The 19,377-nt window shown below is 39.0% G+C and overlaps 1 protein-coding gene across 2 annotated transcripts in view; it reads left to right on the top strand.

Moving 5' to 3' along the window:
- The window catches only part of LOC137137704 (dachshund homolog 2-like), an 89,330-nt gene that overhangs the window by 30,343 nt on the left and 39,610 nt on the right, over window positions 1-19,377 (top strand). For both annotated transcript variants that reach the window (XM_067524318.1, XM_067524319.1), the window contains exon 2: window positions 14,826-14,941. In XM_067524318.1, the coding sequence (XP_067380419.1) occupies window positions 14,826-14,941 (116 nt within the window). The remainder of the gene's footprint in view (window positions 1-14,825; window positions 14,942-19,377) is intronic.

A 19,377-nucleotide genomic window follows, 5' to 3' on the forward strand; every position in this document is an offset into this window, starting at 1 on the left:
TTGGATTCACAGATGAACTCAAGGTCAAGGTCAATGTGTTGGATGTTAGAAGTACTGATAATTTTGTAACAAATTGAAACTAAAATTCTGAAAATATGACAATACTTGTTTTGTATGGTACTGATGGTACTGGATATACCATAATCGACACAACACCGTAAAACTGTAAGGCACTGGAAAATATGATTTTTCTGCCCCTTAATGAGCATAATAATCTTACAAGTGTACTCAAAGGGAAGAAGATGGATGACGATGCAACAACATCCTAACTGCTGGTGTGACCAGGAGCAGGAAGTTCACTGTGATTTGAGGGAGAAAAATGCCGTTGATTGTGTGTAGAGCTGTGGGAAATAATTGTGTTTGAGTCAAATGATCAGCAAAAGGTTAGCTATCAAACTCCGATACACAAACAGTGTCTCAGAATGAAATGAGGACATGCCTCAACTTGGCAAAACACCTTAAAGACATCTAGATTTGTACGAATAATTCAAGGTAAGAGAGTTTCAGTTGTTAATTTTCGATGAACATGTCGTTAGAATTAAATGTTATTACCGATTGGTATACGATACTGGAAAGACATGGATGTGAACTGCACCTTGACTGGTTGGCACAATTCTAGTTATTCATTAGCTTAGCCAAGTTTCCTATATCTATTTGTTATAGAGTCCAATAAAGATATGTTATATTTTGAATAAAAAGTAACAACACACAGGCCTGTAGCCTGAGAGCCCAAACCTAGGGCAAAAACAATTAATGAAGCTCATTATATTTATTGCTCAGTATAATAATTTAAATAACTGGGACTCAAATTTGTAAATTAACATTTTGATCAGCTCTAACACTAAGGAAGTTTCTCACAATGGTGAGAGAAGGGAAAATAGAGAGTGCGAGGGTTTGTAGTTTGGTGTCCTTGTGTATCTGTTTTGCAGAAGACAATGAATTTTTTGTGTGTGTGGTATGTATGGGGACGGTGAGTAATACTGCATGTGTCATTCTAACTCCCCAGAGTTTTCTTCTTCTCTTCTTCCTCTCTCTCTCACTCCCATCACGTCCTTCCTCACCCCCTCTCTTGCATCTGTCTTCTCCCCCTTCTTTTTTTCTTTATTTCTTTATCTCTCTTTTTTCTGTGACATTCCTGTCCAGCGCTGAGGGTGTCATCCTAGTTTTCTGCTGACTCTGTGCTTCACTCACACACACACACACACACACACACACACACACACACACACACACACACACACACACACACACACACTCCAGCTGTTGAGAGCGGGGGCGTTATTGGATTGTCTGTGTCCTCTATTTGGATAAGGAGAAAGGAAAGAGGGAGTGTGAGGAGAGAGAGGAAGAAGGAAGGAACAAAGGAGAACAAGGAGTGACAAGAGAGATAGAGAGAAAGAAAACAAGACAGAGAAGCATTAAAGGACATTGCAAAGGAGTAAATGCATGTAATGAAAGGAAAGAGGAAGTATGTGAGTAACAAAGCAGAAGTGATTAGATATTATGAGGTAATTAATAGTCATAAAATATAAGTTTGAAATGTCCTGTCAGTTATAGTTTTTATTATCTAAAATATGTAACAACATGTTTTCTTCTTTGTTTTTAAGAAAAAAAATCTATATACTGTGTGCTGGTTTTCGCTTTTTGGGTGTAAAGATTTTGAGCTTGTTCGTTTTATTTAAAATGTTTTTTTTTGTCTACATTGAAAAAGTAATCAGCAAACTGACAATTAAAGTATTTAGTTGCAGCCTTGAAGTAAAAACATAGGTAAAAACACACATTCAATTTACCGGTACCCCTTTAAATGTGATTGTTCTCCTGTGAAATACATCAGAGTCAAATTCAGAGGCATCTGTCACATCGGTCGCAAAAGTGACCAACAAGCTTAGCAACATCTAACTGCTTTAGTGAATGTTAGACTATCACACAGTATTTAGGTTCTTCAACATTTTTAAAAAGGCAGGATCACATCAAAATAAAGGACTTTTAGACAGAAGACCAGAGTTTGAGTCCAATGTGAAACAATTGTTACAACTGTTGCAACCGTGACACATTAATGAAGTATTACTTTTTTTAATTAACCATAACATCTTTATTAAAAATATTGATCTTCTACTGCTTCCAATGTTTTTGTTGCCCACATGCTGAATCTGGAATTAAGATGTATAATTTACATTTGCCACAAGAAATAAGCAGCAAGTATACAAAGGCCGTTTCCCAGAGAAAGTTTTGATATTTGAACCCCTGTACAGTGGTGGAAGAAGCACACAAAAGAAAACTACCTTAATATAAAAAATAATCCATTACAAATAAAAATCCTATTTGAGTATAAAAGTCTAGTAGTAATAGTAGTAGTAGTAGTAAAATTATTTATTATTAAGTGCAGAAAATGAATTTTAATCTATATAACACACCACTCACTTCTAATGTGATACCCACAAATTAATCAACGTAACCTAGGAAACCTAACCTAGTAGTTGTATCCAGTGCAGTACTAGAGTACGTGTACTTAAATACCTTACACCACTGGCCCATGGTGAGACTGAATACAAGTTTGATGTTTAATTTAAAAACAAAAGGTTATGTGGTGACCACAGTGGTGGTCTGTGTTTCTTTAAGCGAGTCTGGCAGGCTTAAGATGGACTGCAGAGACCTGAGACAGCGAGGAGATAGAGAGATGGAAAGACAGGAAAAGGAAGAGACAGAGATAAAAGATGGTATAGGTAGGAAGAGAGATATAGAGAGTGAGCAGATGCTCTTAAAGAACAATGGAGGAAGAGAAAGACATGAATGATGGAAAGAGAATAAAATGAAGGGAGAGGGAAAGATGAAAGATGACAGGCGTGGGAGGCAGTGGGCAAGTGAGGGAGAGACCCACAGAATGACTGAGAGAGAGAGATGGGGAAGAAAGAGAGATAAAAGGTATTAGGTGGAGGAAAAACAGGTGAGGAGGCAGCGAGAGGGAGTGGTGTGAAAAAGAGAGAGGGACTGTGAAGAGAAAGATGACAGGGCGATGAAGAAGAAGAAGAGGAGAAGGAGGAGGAGAAGAGGTGAGCGTCCTTGCACTGTCAGGGGCGATCGATGGCACATCATTTACATTACACTGACTTAACTGCAGAGAGAGAGAGAGAGAGAGATGGAGAGGGGTTGGAAGAGACTGATAGAGAACGAGTGAGGAAGTAAAGAACAGGTAAAAGAAGGAGAGAGGAGGAAAAGGGAGGGATTGATGGAGGTGAGGACTGAAGAGTTAGAAAATTAACTATAGTTGAGGCAAAAATGAAGGGCAGGGAAATTGATCTGATGAAGGTTGTTGTTCAGCCTGTCTTTGTTTCTTTGTTTCTTTCTTTTTCTTTCTTTCTTTCTTTACTGCCCTTATTAAGTGTCTCACTCCTTTATTTCTCCCTCCCCCTCCTTTCCTCATTCATGTGTCACACGTCTCTCCGTATTACTCTCATCCCTTCTTTCCTGCCATCTCTCGCCCTCCTTCTCCTTCCCGTGTGTTTTCTGAGCAGAGATCAGCAGAGTCACTACAGCACTGCCATCAGCTGCATGGTTAGTGATGCTACTAGCCTGTTTAAAGAGACTAACCCTAAATAATGTGGGCGAAATGCTAATTCTAGTTTGCTACCATGATCACAAAAGAGCAGTATTTAGTCCAAAAAAAACTTTTAAGTTCAGGACAAATGGAACGTTCAACTAACGATGATGCCAGAAAAAAACAAAACAGATTTAAAAACCATGTTCTATGTTTGCTTGGTTTTGCAAATTAGTATGAAAATATAGGCTATGGGGTCAATTACACCCGCACAACAACAAAGTGTGTCAGAAATCCCTCCCTAGTCACTCTATACTACTCCATATAGAAAGTGCACTAAGTAGTTCAGTCAATAGTGAGCAGCAACACTAACTAATTGTTGTCATATACTACTCTTTAACTTCTATTGTGGAATTTTTAAGTGGATACATTTACTGTACACACAATATTCAGATACTAGTACAAAATGGCTAACACATTAATTAATGAGTAGGGATTGATTTTGGACACAGCCAATGACAAAAAAATGTAACAAAGTTTTTCAGCCACACCACCTTTGTTGTCAGATAAAAGGGGTGGGGCTAAAGGAAAGGCCTCTGTACCTTTAAGACGAAACCCTTTGGTGACACTTTTTGCGGGCAGCATTTTGGCCAAGCACACCAGAAAAAAACAAACACTGTGTCCAAAATTAAGATTCCTTGTCATGGCAAGCTACAGCATCCATGTAAAAATGTAAAATGTAGCTGAATGGTTGAACTCCAGGCTACGGTGAGACTCTGCAGCAAAGCGTTGACTTTATCTAGAAGCATGTTTATGCTGATTTCAGAAAACTGTGTGACTACCTGGATTGTAACTAGTTTAACAACTGTGTTATGGTCGACCGTATGTGTTGTTTCACTGCCGCTGCAGAGAAAAAAATTCTACGATGTCATCCACTGATGGCTTGTGAACGTCTCCTAATAATACTGGCAGACATGTATGAGAAACGCTAATCAGGAAATGCTACCACTGATTGGTCAACAAGTGGAAATACACTTCAGATTGCTTTGATTTGGTTAAAGTGGGGAACTGAATCTTTTAGGTTAGCGTGTTGTGTCCATGAATATCCAGACAATTTCACGGTAACTTTCTGAAATGTATTCCGCTGGACCACAGTGTCAAACAGAAAAATCTGCCTGTCGTCTCTAATCCCCACGCCATACCTCATTTTGTTCCTCCGTCCTCCCTTTTCTCCTTCGCTCATACCATATGTGACATTCCTTCTCAATGTGGCGCATTGAAAACTTCCTGTTGTTATAGTTTGTTATGGAGCACTTCAAAGAGCCGGAGGAAAGAGAGAAGGCGAGAGGGGAGAAGGACAGAGAGGGGGAGAGAGAGAGAACATGCAGTCTGTTATAGTTTTACCTCCTAAATGCTAACATGTGAGAGCATCGTGTATGCCTGTATGAATTATCCCTGTCTGTGTGTATGTGTGTGTGTGTGTTTGCCCACATGCCTAGGAAGTAAGGTAATGACACTTAAAGCCATCACACACTCACACACACACTCGCACAGACATGCAGACACACGTTAGCCCATCGACCTGTATAACTTGTCTTGTCAGCGATTGTGTGTCATCCCGTGTGTGTGTATGTGTGTGGTGTGCGATGTTTAATATTTAATAGATGCTGGTTAAAAATGCAGGAGTGTTTTTGTCTCTTATCCCGGTGCACACCTGTTCCTCTTGAGAGAGAGTAGTAGGTATATGGATGGATAGATAGATGGTAACTGGTGAAAGGATGGATACATGATTGGTGCTTAATAAATAGGCTTATAACTGGTGAATAGTTAGAAGAAAGAAAGGATGAATTGATGGATAGAAATCGAATAGATGAAGGTAAGATGGATAGGGAATGTACACAGATAGACAGAAATGGATAGAAGAGTGAATTACTTAACTGGATAGTTGGATGGAGGATGAATATATTACTGAAAAACATATATGTGGACAAAAATATGGATGAATAAAGGGATTGGTGGACAGTTAAAGGATGGAGACGGAGCTGGATAAAGGAATGGATGAGAAATAGTTGGATAAGTGTACTTATTGATAATTAGATGGATGAAGAGATGAATGATATATAGATTGAATGTGTGGGCAGAAAATTGTAAAAATAGAAAATATGAAAAAGATACAGAATGACTAAGAATATTTAGCAACATGACAAGGAAATAGAACAGATAAATGGTGGGGGGAAAGTGAGGGATAAGAAGAGGAGTTTTCCCCACTCTGTGTTTTAATGCAGTTTTTTTTTCTCCATTATTTTCGCTCTACTTCTTTTCTCAGTCAATACATATTATTGGCTGCCTCACTCTCTCTTTATTTGTCTCTTCTTGTCCTTTTTCTATCACTTTATTTCCGTCTTCAATTATTTCTTTCTGTACATTCTCTGTCTCTCTAGTCAACTCTTAACCTTTTTTCACTGTCTCTTTCCCTGTGCTCATTCTATTGTTGGGAGGACACTCATTGAATACATTAATAGCCCCCTTACCCTAACCTTAACCATCACAAGTAACCCCAGTGTCCTCACAACAGTGGTACTGAACTAAAATCTGTCTACACAACCACAAAAACGTATGCGTGTGCACACACACACACACACACACACACACACACACACACACACAATGAAGTCATTCATCTGTCCAATCAAAGAAGCGGAAGCCCAGAGGAAAGTAAACATCTCTCTCTCTCCTGCTTCGTGAGTCTGTGAGCATCCATGATTATGATGCCCCCGTGTGTGCGTGTGCACAGACATATATCCCATTTCTCTAGTGTCTCTTTAAAAGAATAGATTGTTCTTCTGCAACAAAGTAAAGACACACAAACACACACACACACACACACATGCACACCTTACACAGTAAGTGAGAGGTTGTAAGTCTGTGACACGATTTATAATGGGCGAGAGATGTGGGGAGACAGAAAACTGCCAAAGAAAGGAAGGTGGAGGACACTAGAAAGAGTGATACAAAGAATCTTACATCATTTACACATGTTCAATAACTGCCACTTACAAAACAGAGAGAAGGGAAGAGAGAGCAAAAGATAGAAGAAAGAAAAGAGTGGCTAATAAATATGGGGAGGTTATGACACCATTTGACCAAAAGTTGGATGAGGAAAAAATGAAGAAGAATTAAGAGAAAACCTTGAGAGACAACTTAGTGAACTAACAGATCAAAAAGTGACACTTTCGATATGATATGGCAAACATGTTAGTAAAAAATAGTTCATTTACACATTCAGTTGTTACAAAGTAAAATTATCATTTTCCTTCACCTCTTAGCTCTGTTTTTGGACTCCACCAACCGTGGCAGGAAATCCCTGGCCCCTGTGCAGATGGTAGTCTCAATTTTGTATTCTGTCTGCAGCTGTTGTAGGCTAGTGGGTTTTATGAGTGTGTGTGTGTGTGTGTGTGTGTGTGTGTGTGTGTGTGTGTGTGTGTGTGTGTGTGTGAGTGTGTGTGTGTGTGTGCAATAAACAGCAGCTATAAGACTGGACCAGCCCAGTTAAATCAATATGCAACTTAGAGGACACTTCACTCATATTGAATTTGCTTCTTTTGGGTAATACATGTACATAGTTTGGGTAGTACATGTACATAAGTGCCATTCAACGTCCCTCTGACTTTCTTATTTTAAAATATCTCTCTTCTTAAAGGTGAAAAATGCCTCCAGATGACATCCCTTTAGTTCAGATTATGTCTTTTTCAGAGCTCCTCCACATGACATCATCTGAACTTTTCTGGGTCATCTGGAGGAGCTTTTTAGCTAGAAACAATCAAATATTTAAATATTGGGAATTTAGAGGGATGTTTACGAGCATTTATGTACATTTACACCCTGAAATAAAGCCAAATAGAAACCAAGTTGAAAATTGGTGAAGTTGCCCTTTAAGATAGTGGTACTATAAGGATTGTAACCAGTTGACTCTGCACCGACCAGCCCTCTGCTCCCTCCAGTCTTTTTATTATATGAAGTATTCATATAGTAAATTTTATATAATAAACTAATTAAGGAAAGGGAACCTAATGTGGATGAGATTGTTGGTTTCCTTCTTTGAAAAAAGAAGAAACAGACACAAGTAATAAAAATAAACTGACAAAAGTAATCAAAATCTGACTTTTCTTTTGAAGTTTAAGTTAACAGAATATCTTATAGAATATGCAATTCCTGTATTTAGCATTATCCATGTCTTAGAAAGTCACTAATGCTATTTTAATTGGAGAAAACTAGTCACATTGCTGTTTGGTTTGGCCTTTATTGTATTATTTAAAATATTCAGTGGATTATAAAATCTAAAACAAATCTTTCTGATCTTTTAATTTATTTAAGAGGAAAAATGTTGGTTTCACCTACCAACTGTTTTATTCACACCTCTTCAATATGTTAATAGATCAGAATTCTACATGCAGCCTATTCCAATCTATTAGTTAGAAAAGGGTTGGGTGACCTAATACCATATACTAAAAACTACAAACAGATATATAAATCTCAAGATGATGGAGCATTGAAAGGGAGAACCAGTAAAAGAGAAAGAAAAGAGTGAAAAAAGGAGTAGAAATGGATCAGTGGACTGATGGAGAGATAAAAGAAAAGAGGGAGAGGAAGATGAAAGATTTTAGTTAAAGAGGGTTGACCCCTCGCTCTACCCCACGTATTGACCACAGCAGGCTTTGATAAACTACACCCTGTGTGTGTGTGTGTATGTGTGTGTGTGTGACCTCTGCACATTCGGAGCTAAATCAATCTGTCAACGTGTTAGCGAGGGCGTGCTTATTCACCGCCATGCCTGTTTGTGTGTGTATTTGTGTGCTTGTGTGTGTATGAGTGAGACGGACCCTGACCAGCCATCAGAGCCAATGACGGAGTATTGATCAAGGCTTGGTCGCCATAGAAACGGCCATTTGGGAGGACAAGCGAGGGTGCGCAAGTGTCAAAGTGGGAAGACTTACTTCAAGGTGGCTCATGAGATCATCGTGTGCGTGTGTGTGTGTGTGAAATGTCAGCTTTATGTTTTTCATTCATAGCATGTTTTCACAGCCAATTAAAAGGTCATCAATAAACAAAAATACATCAGCAAACATTTTCAAGCTGCTGCGTTTCTCATTTTAATTAACACCAATAAATAACTACCTCTTATGATGCACTATTATAATCACTATAACAAATGCAGACTGTCTGCCTCAAGCTCTTAGTACGCTGCATTTTCATTTTTTGCACCACTATGTCAGATGCTGAAGGGAAATCTGCTGGATTGATTCTTATCCTGCCCAAATGTACAGATGAGGGAAATCATCTTCATTCCTCTGAGGATTTCTATGATTCATCACAGATTGGATTGTGTTGCTCTCGGCCAAGGTATTTAACACCAAATGTAAGGTATGGTAAATTTAACCCAGAATACGTCCTTAAAGCGGTGGATGTTCACAACAGACATTTATTCTTTCATTCTCTGTGATACTATTCAATATTCTCCATGTAGCTGAGTTTCAGTAAGTTTAATTATCATGTGATACCTGCACACCACATTTTCCTAGCGCTTTGGCAAGGTAGACTTTGCCCAATTTTGTCAAGAAATAAGCTCATGTTAGCAGCAGTTGGGCCAACTTTGGGTTAGTGTTGGTACCCAGAATTTCAATATACAGTGTGAGATGTGATGTCTAATTTATTACCTGAGTTTCGTTGCTGATATCAAAGTTTTCCTACATCTTCTCACTTAACTTAAAATAAAACAGGCTCTCAAATTTGTTGTCTAAACCCAAAAATATTTGATTTAAATTGTATTTATAATAGGAACATTTGTTTAAGAATCTATCTGATTAAAAAATGAAGTAAAGTGAACAAGATTATAAAAAAAAAATAGTTGTAAGTTAACTTAACATTACAACGTAAAAGCTTTATTAAAAGCACAATTTCACTCATTTCCAACTTGCTTTTTATGGCTTCAGTTTATGGTGTAAATGTACATTAATGCTTTTAAACCTCCCTCTGACTTCCAGATATTAAATTATTTATTATTTCTAGCTGAAAAACTCCTCCAGACTACATCACCTAGAGTTTTTCATCATTAGGAGTTCAGATGATGTCATCTGGGGGAGCTTTGGAAAATCAGATTGACCATGATTACAAACTCTATACTGTGAGCAACAAGATGACATAATCTGAACGGAAGCTTCGTCCAACTGATGGCATCTGGAGGTATTGTTCATTTTTCGAAGCAGAGAGATATTTTGATATAGGTTAACGGGAAGTTTAATGGCATTTGTGTACATGTACTAACCAAACTACAAATAAAATAACCAAGTTCAAAATTAGTTCAAAATTTTGTTGGCACATTATAATTTGTGCTAAAGTGTTTTGAAACAATATCTAACCCTATGAGTCAAGGAACTAAGAGAACCGGATTTAACTAGTATCTTGTTGGAGGGTCAAGTGGCCTTGGTTTTACCCCCTCATAACAATTTTGTAACATCAGAATTGACAGCGACTGACTATTTACATACTTTACTCTGTAAATGTTAAACTTAGCATTTTAGGAGATTGCAACGTTATCATCATAATAAACAAAAATTCTGACTCCTGCCTCCATGACGACTGGCTCTTCCCTTTGCCTTTGAGTGAGGCCATGCAGAGCAAACCTGTACAACACTTAAGGGCTGTGCATTAGCAGAAAGAATATTACAATGCAGAGGTTGCCATTTGATATATTGCGACATAGATTACATAAAGCAAACCACTAATAATAGATGTAAAATGCTATTTTTTTAAATTATATAATTTTAGGAAAAATCCTAGTATAAAAAAATAAGCACATGAATAAAATCAGAGGAACAAAAGTTATACTTTTAATGAAATGAGTGTAGCAGAATATCAAAACAACAAAACAAACAACAGTTTAACATAAACCAGCAAATTTAGCTTCTAAACTGTTACAATTTAGAAGAAGTATCATAACATATAATATTGTGATACTTGATGTGTCAATATTTTTTTCACACCCCTACAACATTTTGCCTGCAGTATCTTTAGGGAATACTGCAAAATGTCCTGCAAAGTACTTATATTCCACTATAACCTGGTCCATCTGTTTTGGCTGCCAGTGTTACATTGTGAGTAAAATACTGGAGAGACTAATTAAAAGCATAATTAATCATGAAATGTAAATGTTTTAGAATGAATATGCAGATATGGGGCAATAGACCATGTGGTCCAGCAAACTTGTATTTAGAGCTTTCTTTGGAAACTAAATCCCATCAAGACCGAACTGAACTCTATTTTGGCTGATTCTACATAAAGTCCATGCTGTTTTCTCTGCTACCTGCATCCTGTAGGAAATTAAACAACTTTCAGTGAATAGCTGCTCAGCTGGCTCACAGTGTGAATGTGGGAAAGTAAAGGAGGTCCTGGGGTCAAAAGGCACCAGCTTACCGGTTCTGCAATGAGTTCACATAGCAGTGAAGTGCTTAGGTGAGGAAACAAGCCAGACAAATGAATGTGTTTCTATTTAAGGCTTTGAATACAGACAAGGTTAAGGGTTAACAAATGTAGGTCAGTGGACTGGCTCCTTCTATGCAAGCGTGTAACTGTGTGTATGTGATTATATAGACTTCAGTTTTTCTGTGTCAAGGCTCCTATGTGCATCGACTGTGTGTTTGGTGTGTGACCTGCTCTTTGTTCCTGTGCTCGTTGCAGTAAGGAGAGTGGCCTGTTGACGAGGATTAATGCGCAACATATGGCAACCCTACGGGACACACACACACACTCACACACTGCAGTCATTACTCTGAACAAAGAACTGTAAGGTGAAGGCGATATCATGTGTCCTTTGTCCACACACACACACATACACACACACACACACACAGCCTGGATTCACATGGATGTACACACGCACACACACACACACACACACACACACACACACACACACACACACACACACCTTAATGTTGCTTGTACATGGCTGGATGCAGATGAACACCCCCCCACCCACCGACACCCAAACACACACCTGGTACTGTAACATGTATCTTTTGTGAGTGTATGTGAGATGAAAGGTAGCAGGGGGATTGTTGATAGAAAAGCTTTAAGGTTTGAATGCAAACACCTGTGTGTGTTTGTGTACGATAGTATGTTAGTGTGTAAAAGACAGAATGGTAGTGCATGTATTGTATAGGGGCGTGTGTGTGTGTGTGAGTTGGTGATAGAATGAGGGTGAGGTGAAGCAGAGTTCAGTGGCAAAGTGACAGTTCATGTTTTCATTTCTTCATGCTCCTACCCTACCAACCCCCCCACCCCCCCACCCCCCCCTCTCTCTCTCTCTTTCTCTCTCTCTCTCTCTATCTCTCTGTGTGTGTGTGTGTTTGTGTGCATTTTTCTCACGTACAGGATCACACCCTAGAATATTTTCAGATGTTTCCTCTCACATCTTTTTACACACTTGGTCTTTTCTCTACTTCTCCACTTCCACTGTACCACTCCCAGTGGGATTTGACCAATATACTAAAATATTTCTCAAAGTCCCAACATTCACTTTATTCTATTCGATTTGTTCCTGTTTTGTTTTTACCTTTTCATCATATATACATTTCAAGTTGAGGACAGGAAAGATGTACAAGAAGACTAGTTTATTACATGAGTATAAAAACAAGTACACTGCTACTGTGATGGTTAATTTAATTAAGTTTTAAAAGCAGATAAGTGTATTGTCTGTGCTTAAATCAATTAAAAAATAATATCTAAGAAGTGAAATGTTGAGTCACTGGGCAGATAGAAAACTTTATCTTAAAGAGGCCATATTGTGTTTTTATGATCTGATGTGATACATACTACTGTAAAGGTGGGTGTCAGAATTACACATTGTCAAAGGCCTGATGCTTGGGGTGAATGTATGTTTAAATGCTTGCTGTGAGATCATAAAAAGACCTCTATCTTAGGTCCCTATACCCACCAAGTACTCAAACAGGAAGACTTACGCAAGCTGGCCAATCAGAACACAGTGGGCTGGGGTCTCCATACCACAAGAGCTTAATTAAAAAAATTGACTCATCTGATCAAATGAGCTGTTCCATTGAGAACCATTATAAAATATATAGGCACTTTTTGAAATCCTTCTTCTCGTGATCTGCAGTTGAGCGTTGTTGAAGTTTTTGAGGACGTGTTAAATCCAATTTTTGCGTAACCATAAAACCTCTATAACAAAATTCGGCTTTCCTAGCTAATAATGTTCCTCTAGGTAGCTACTATAATATAGACATTAAGCTACTTAGAAGTGTCATACCAACATTAGAGCTGACACACATTCTTTTACCCATTTATCACAGTTTTGCTCTTGCATGGTTTTTGTGTCACAGTTTCTCATTCCCATTCCTACGTATCTATTATTAGTGGTTTTCTTCTATTATATTCTGTTCTATTCTATTCTCAAACAGTGACACTGCAGTGATGGCTTGTACAGGTTTTAGTTTTTGGGTCCTTTCTCTCTTTCTCTTGCTCTCTCTCTAGGTGTAAATGACTTTGGATGGCCATCTGTTACTTAGCCACCCTGCAGAGAGTTGGCCTGCATGCACACCTCCTGTGTGTGTGTGTGTGTGTGTGTGTGTGTGTGTGTGTGTGTGTGTGTGTGTGTGTGTACCTCTTTATGTTTAGTTGCACATGTGCAGTTACTGTATTCTTGTGTTTGCATGCCTTTATTTATGCCTACGTGCACATGCATAATACAGCAGGTACGGCATGTGTGTGACAGAAATAGTGAGAGAGCTTGTTTGTGTATGGAAGGTGTTCTGTATATTCAGGCTCGTTGCACATGTAGAACATGTATTGTTGTTCTTGTATATATAAAAGGGAGGCTGTTTTACATCAGCATATTTAGCCCCAGTCAAAGCTGATGCCTCTTTTTCTGTTTCTTATATTTCCACACTCCCTAAGTTAGCTTCACAAAAACACAATTTAAAGATCTAGGAAACTATTGGTAAGTTTCCATCTTTAACATTGAAATACTGTATCAAACAGAGCCACAAATAAATTTCCTTAAATGATTTGACCCAAAATTGCTTTAATTTAAAGGATGCCTTCACTAAATCACAGCTGTGTAAATTTAACTACAGTCACTGATTGTTGGAGGGCTTTTATTTTGAAGTAGCTGGATGCTATTTATTAAATAAAAACTTACACAGTTAGACATACAGACTTCTATTGAAGGTACAGGAATACAGTCTATTGTTCAATTTTGTACAATGTACATCATCACAACCCAACAAAGTAATCCCAAATATCCCAAATATATGTTTTCATGTGTTACGTAACTATTTTTACTCTTAGTACTTTATACTTGAGATTAAATCCTAACTGAGCAGGTTGATAAAGATCAGGCTCTTTCTGCCTTTAAGTGTAAGATATTTTTGGATGTGACCAGTCCTGCTGCTTCTGCTAGGTCTCATAGTCTGAAGTGTGAAAATGGCATAGAGGAAAGTTTCTGTCACGTCATGTCCCTGGAGATGCTGATGATAAAATGACCTACTGTAAAATCACACTTCACTTTAATGTTTGTTGCGCCGTCCTCAACTCAACCAGGTATAACCGACTCCTTTGGTATGGCAACCAATAAAGGTCCTCTGAAGATACTGTGCTCTGCGTGGAGTCAGTCTGTGATTTGATTACATCGGAGCGACCTGCTGTCCCTGCTGGAACATCCAGCTGTCAGCTTTGACTGCTCAAGTCCTACTCAACCAACAATACACCAAACATTTTTAAACGCCTAAGCATCACACACTAAAAAACAAACTTAACGTGTGGAAAAGTTGGCTTCACTGGAAAGAAAATTACATTTGCCAAGCTTGTCTTTGTGTTAATCATGCAGAAATAATTTCAAGTCACTTAGGAGATTCGAATAATGCTTTTTGAGTCTTTGGCCATTAGTTTGGATATATCACAGATATATACTGTACAGTATGTACAGTTTTTATGAGATATGATGAATCTGTTCACCAAAATAAAACATCAAGTGCAGCAGCTATCACATTAACACACAAAATACAGGGAGTAATCTTTTAAGGATTGGGCTAAATGAATGATATTAATTTCATGTTGTATTTCAAATCTCTATTGTTTTTGCATGAATGTGGGTCATATATGGAGATGGAGCCCTAAAGGTGAAAGAAATCAACAACTCCCTTCATTTTTCTGTACTCAACACTGTGAATCTAATTCTGTGTCATAGTAATTAATCTCTCTCACTCTCCCCCTCCAGCTCTCGTCCAGGCCGTCCTCCGAAGCGTTGTTCTGGTGCAGGGATCCAGGATAGCCCCAGGCTGCTGCACCCGGGCCTCCCCGGCCTGCTGTCACCCAACCTGCTGTCACACACCGGTAAGAGAGAGAAAGATATTAACAGTTTTTTCTTTCTATGTATTTTGTTTTCATTTCACCGACATACAGCTGAGAGGAGATAGTGCTGTTACTAGAACAGCACAATAGTTTGTAGTTGTCACAGACAGGATTGTACCACGCCTGGGAGCAGCTGTTTCATCTTTAGTCGTGAGTTAACCAGGAGTAATTCATCGTCCAGGTTACAAATCCTGAAGGAATACATGCTTTCATGTGTGGGATTGGTGAATGAAACACCTTACAGGGTGACGTTGGGGCTGTGATTTTTTATTTATTTATTTTTTTGTTCTCTGAATGAAGCTATGCCATTTCGCCAGAGCCCCCGTAGTACTGGTGCCCACTGGGTTAAACACACTCATCCACTGAAATAAATGATAAAGGCTGCATTTCCTCACATGGCGAGTTCTTTGGGGGCTAGAAAAGATGCTCCCGTAGTGTTATTTGTGCTTTACTCCATAAGAAAACTGAAAGCAAACAGTACTCAGGGCTAACTGTAGAACAGGATTCAACTACATGTCTTTAGAGCACATTGGTCACAGCAGTGAACATGTAAATGCTCTTCCCACATGGAGGTGGCTTCACAATAATTTTACAGATGTTCCCTTTAAAATGGCTCAAGCACAAGGTTTTTTTTTTTTTGTAGTACTACAAACCTCATTTATCTGTGTTTGCTTCTCCTGATTTGTCCTTAAGTTACTTTTCTCTTTTCATGTCATCTGTTCATTGCAACTCTCAATTTGGGTTTTTACTCATTCTTTCCTGTCATCCTCAGCCCCCCCTTGCATTATTTCATTCTGCATTTCTCTACACTTCTCAACCAATCCTTTCATCTATTTCTTCTCACCCTTCCTTCTCTCCTGACCCCTGTTCAATACGTCTCATCCCTTCTTGCTTTCATCCCACCTTCATCTTCTGTCACTCGATCCATCTTTCTCATAACTGTCTTCCCTCATGCCCTCTTTCTCTTTTCAGTTTCCTCTACTATCCATCCCTCCATTCACGCCCTTTTCCTTTATCTGTCAGTAAAAGTGGTTATTAAAGAGAGGAAAAAAAGAGATTTTTCCCTTTTTTTAGGTACAGAAAGTGAAAATGGAGGGAATGTAAAAAAGTGAGAGCAAAAGATGGAGGCGAAAATGGAGAGAAGAAAGGAGGGATGTTGCCAGAGGAGATGATGAAGCCTAAAAATGAGTGCCAAAGAGGGAGCGAGCAAAAGATTGTGAGGAGGAAGGAAAGAAACAAAGATGGACCAGGAAAGAGACAAATTATCTAGAAGTCTGACAGCGGTGGAGGTACCGAAATTGAACGAATAAATGAATGGAAGACAGAATGAAAGAGAAAAAATGTCACATATAGACTATGTACAGGAGAAAAAGACCTGCAGAGAAAGAGAGAGGGTGAACGAGTGCAGACTGCATGGTGGTGTGATGAATGACATGTCTCTGGGGTCCCACTCCTCCATCTGTCCATCCCACCCTCCTTTTCCCTCCCTCTCTTCCTCCCTCCCTCTGTTCCCTCTTTTCTTCCCTCCTCAACTCATTTCCCTCCCTGCTCTGTCCACTCTGTCATTCCTTCTTGTCCCTCCTCTTTTTGCTTCCTCCCTCTCTTTTTTCCCCTCATTCTTATATCTCCTTATGTGTCTTCCTTCTCCCAATTTTCTTTCCCACTTTCTCATCTTCCTCCCTCCCTGCTGTGGTCTGTCAGTCCTATTTCAATATATCCTCACCTTCTTGTTTTAATTCCTCCCTTCCTTCCCTGTCATCTTCCCTTTTTCTCTCATCAGTTGCTTCCCTAGTTCTCTCCTTGTATTTCTGTCCTTTCTTCTTCTCACACCTGTTATTTATTATCTTAATTTTCTTCCATCTTTCCATCCATTCTTGACTGTTATTCCTTCTTCAATCCTGTACTCTTTCCTTCCTTCTCCCCGTCATTTCTTTCTTTTTATGTTCTTATTTCATCTGTCTTTTTTATTTTATTCCCCTTTTCTCAATTTTCTTCCCTTTCTCTTTCTTTACTTTTAACTCTATTGATTTTTAATTCTTTTTTCTTATCCTTTTCTGTCATCTTCTTCAGTAGTTCCTCCATCCCTTCCCTTTTGCCCATCTTTTATTTTGTTTATCTTCTACCCTCCTTTTCCTTTTCAGCATTGTTTCTTCCTTCTCTTTTCCCATGCTATATTATATCGCTCCTTTCCTTTCCATCTTTCCTTTTTTACTTCATTTTGTCTCTTTCAGTCCTTCCTCTGTAGTTTTTACCCTGCTATCTTTCAATTTTTTCCTTTATCTCTTTTATTCCTTCCTTCCTTTCTAACATGTCAGATGCCACACTTCCTACCTCCTTCACTTTGTCCTTATTCCCAGATTTTTCTCTTAATTTCCTTTTTCTGCTCTCTTCTTTACTCCCTTTCATACCTTTTCTCACTCTTTCCCACTTCATTCAGTTCTTCCCATTCATTCCCTCCTCCTTTCTTTGCCATCTCTATCCCCCTTCTTCCATCCCTCCTTTCTCCTTTACCTCTCATATCTTTTCCACTCTAGCCTTCCTTCCTCTCTGCTTTTCATCTTCACCACCTCCCAAACCTCCTGCCCTCATTTTCCCTCTTTAACTCTTAACTTTTCATCTTGCTCCCTCTTTCTGTCCTCCTTCTTTTCCCTTTGTCCTGTTTTGTGTCCTTCTATCTTTCCTATTTCAACCTCTTTTCCAAACTCTCTTTTCATTACCAACCTCTCACCAATTTGCTGTCCCCAAACTTATGTCATTTTCTCCCCTTCTTCCTTTCTCTCTTATTCCTTCCAATCCTTTTCGTCACTTTTTGCCAATTTTCTTTTTCCTCTCCATCTTTTCCATCCATCCTTCTCTCCATCCTCTTGACAGTGACTGCGGCCTCCTTCTCTCGCTCTCTTTCTCTCTCTCCAGGATAAATAAAACATGGTTGTGTTTAGTGACATATGGACACAGCTCACTGTGGCATACTAATGACACACACACAGACACACACACACACCAGGTATGTGTGTGCGTACAGAAATGTGTGTGTTTGTCGAACATTAGTGGAACCCAGAGAAAACATTTGCTCACTTATGATCGCTCATTAGCTCACACACAAACACACACACACACTACATGTATAGTACACACACACTTGGCAGTCATCAGATGTCGCACACATGCAGAGTTGGTCGTCTTAGCGGCCTTGCGTCCATGGAGACGCCACGTTGCTGTGGGAGACGGGCTGTTGTTTACGACCTCACGGGCGCCACGGCGATGGGGGGCATCGGCCAATCACAGATGGACATTTATCACACTGTCAAAAAACAGAACGAGCGAAAGAGAGAGAGAGTTTGGAGAAAATGATGAGAAGAAGGCAAAAGATGCAGAGGAAAAGATTAACATGAGATGAGAGGGTGAAAAAATATAAAAAGATGGCAATAGGAGTGGGAAAAGAGTAAAAGATACTTAAAGAAAAACTAGAGGTTTCATTCTATCTCAACTCATCTTCTCCCTCATCCTTTACTTTAGTTCTTCCTTTTCTTCCTTTACTTTTAATTTTCTCGTTCTTATTCTCTCTCCTTCGTGCACCTCTCTCTCTGCAGTCCCCCCTCATTCCTGTACTCCACTTTTTCCTCTTCGTTTCACCTGTCTTTCTTCCTCTCTCGTGTTTCTGCTTCCCTTCTCTAAAGCTTCCTTCACCTTTCTTTCCTCTGGTCTCTTAATCATCTTTGCTTCCTACCTTTTAACCCTCCCTACTTTATTCTTCCTCCCTCCACTTGCAGTCTTCCCTAACTTTGTTTTGAAAGAGGACAATGTGACATTAAGATAGAAGACCAGAGAGAAGACGTAAGATTGAGAGTGAGTAAGAAAATACATGGAAGAAAAAGACAGCTGAAGTAAGGAAGGAAAGAATGACTTTTGGAAAGACAGATAGGAAGGTTGTAAAGATGAAAAAAGTTAATGGTAAAGAAATGGGAAGGAGAAGATGTTGATATGGTAGAAATAAAACAAAAATGTAATAGGAAGACAAAAGGTTAAAGAAGTAGAGGGAGGCACAAGTTGAGAAAATTGAAGATAGAAGACAGAGAAAAACAGAGCATATGAAGGAAGGGAGAAAGAAGATAAAGCATAGAAAGAGGATTTAAAGAGCGAGAGAGGAGGAATAAATGACAACAGGAGAGTTATATCAGTTTAATTGGCCTCATCTTCTTTAACAAAGATGCTGTGATGATAAGCGTGGGTGTGTGTGTGTGCGTGTGTGTGTGGTAACCTATGCAGGGTGCTGCAGCACTCATTTGACTTGTTAATTCACTTCAAAAACAGCTCAATGGTTTGCCTTGTCTTCTAAAACACACACACACACAGACACGCACACACACACACATTTCACACACTCCCACACTTCACATAAATGCACACACACTAGGCTA

This window comes from Channa argus, chromosome 12 (assembly GCF_033026475.1).
Source record: "Channa argus isolate prfri chromosome 12, Channa argus male v1.0, whole genome shotgun sequence".
In the NCBI taxonomy this organism is placed as follows: domain Eukaryota; kingdom Metazoa; phylum Chordata; class Actinopteri; order Anabantiformes; family Channidae; genus Channa; species Channa argus.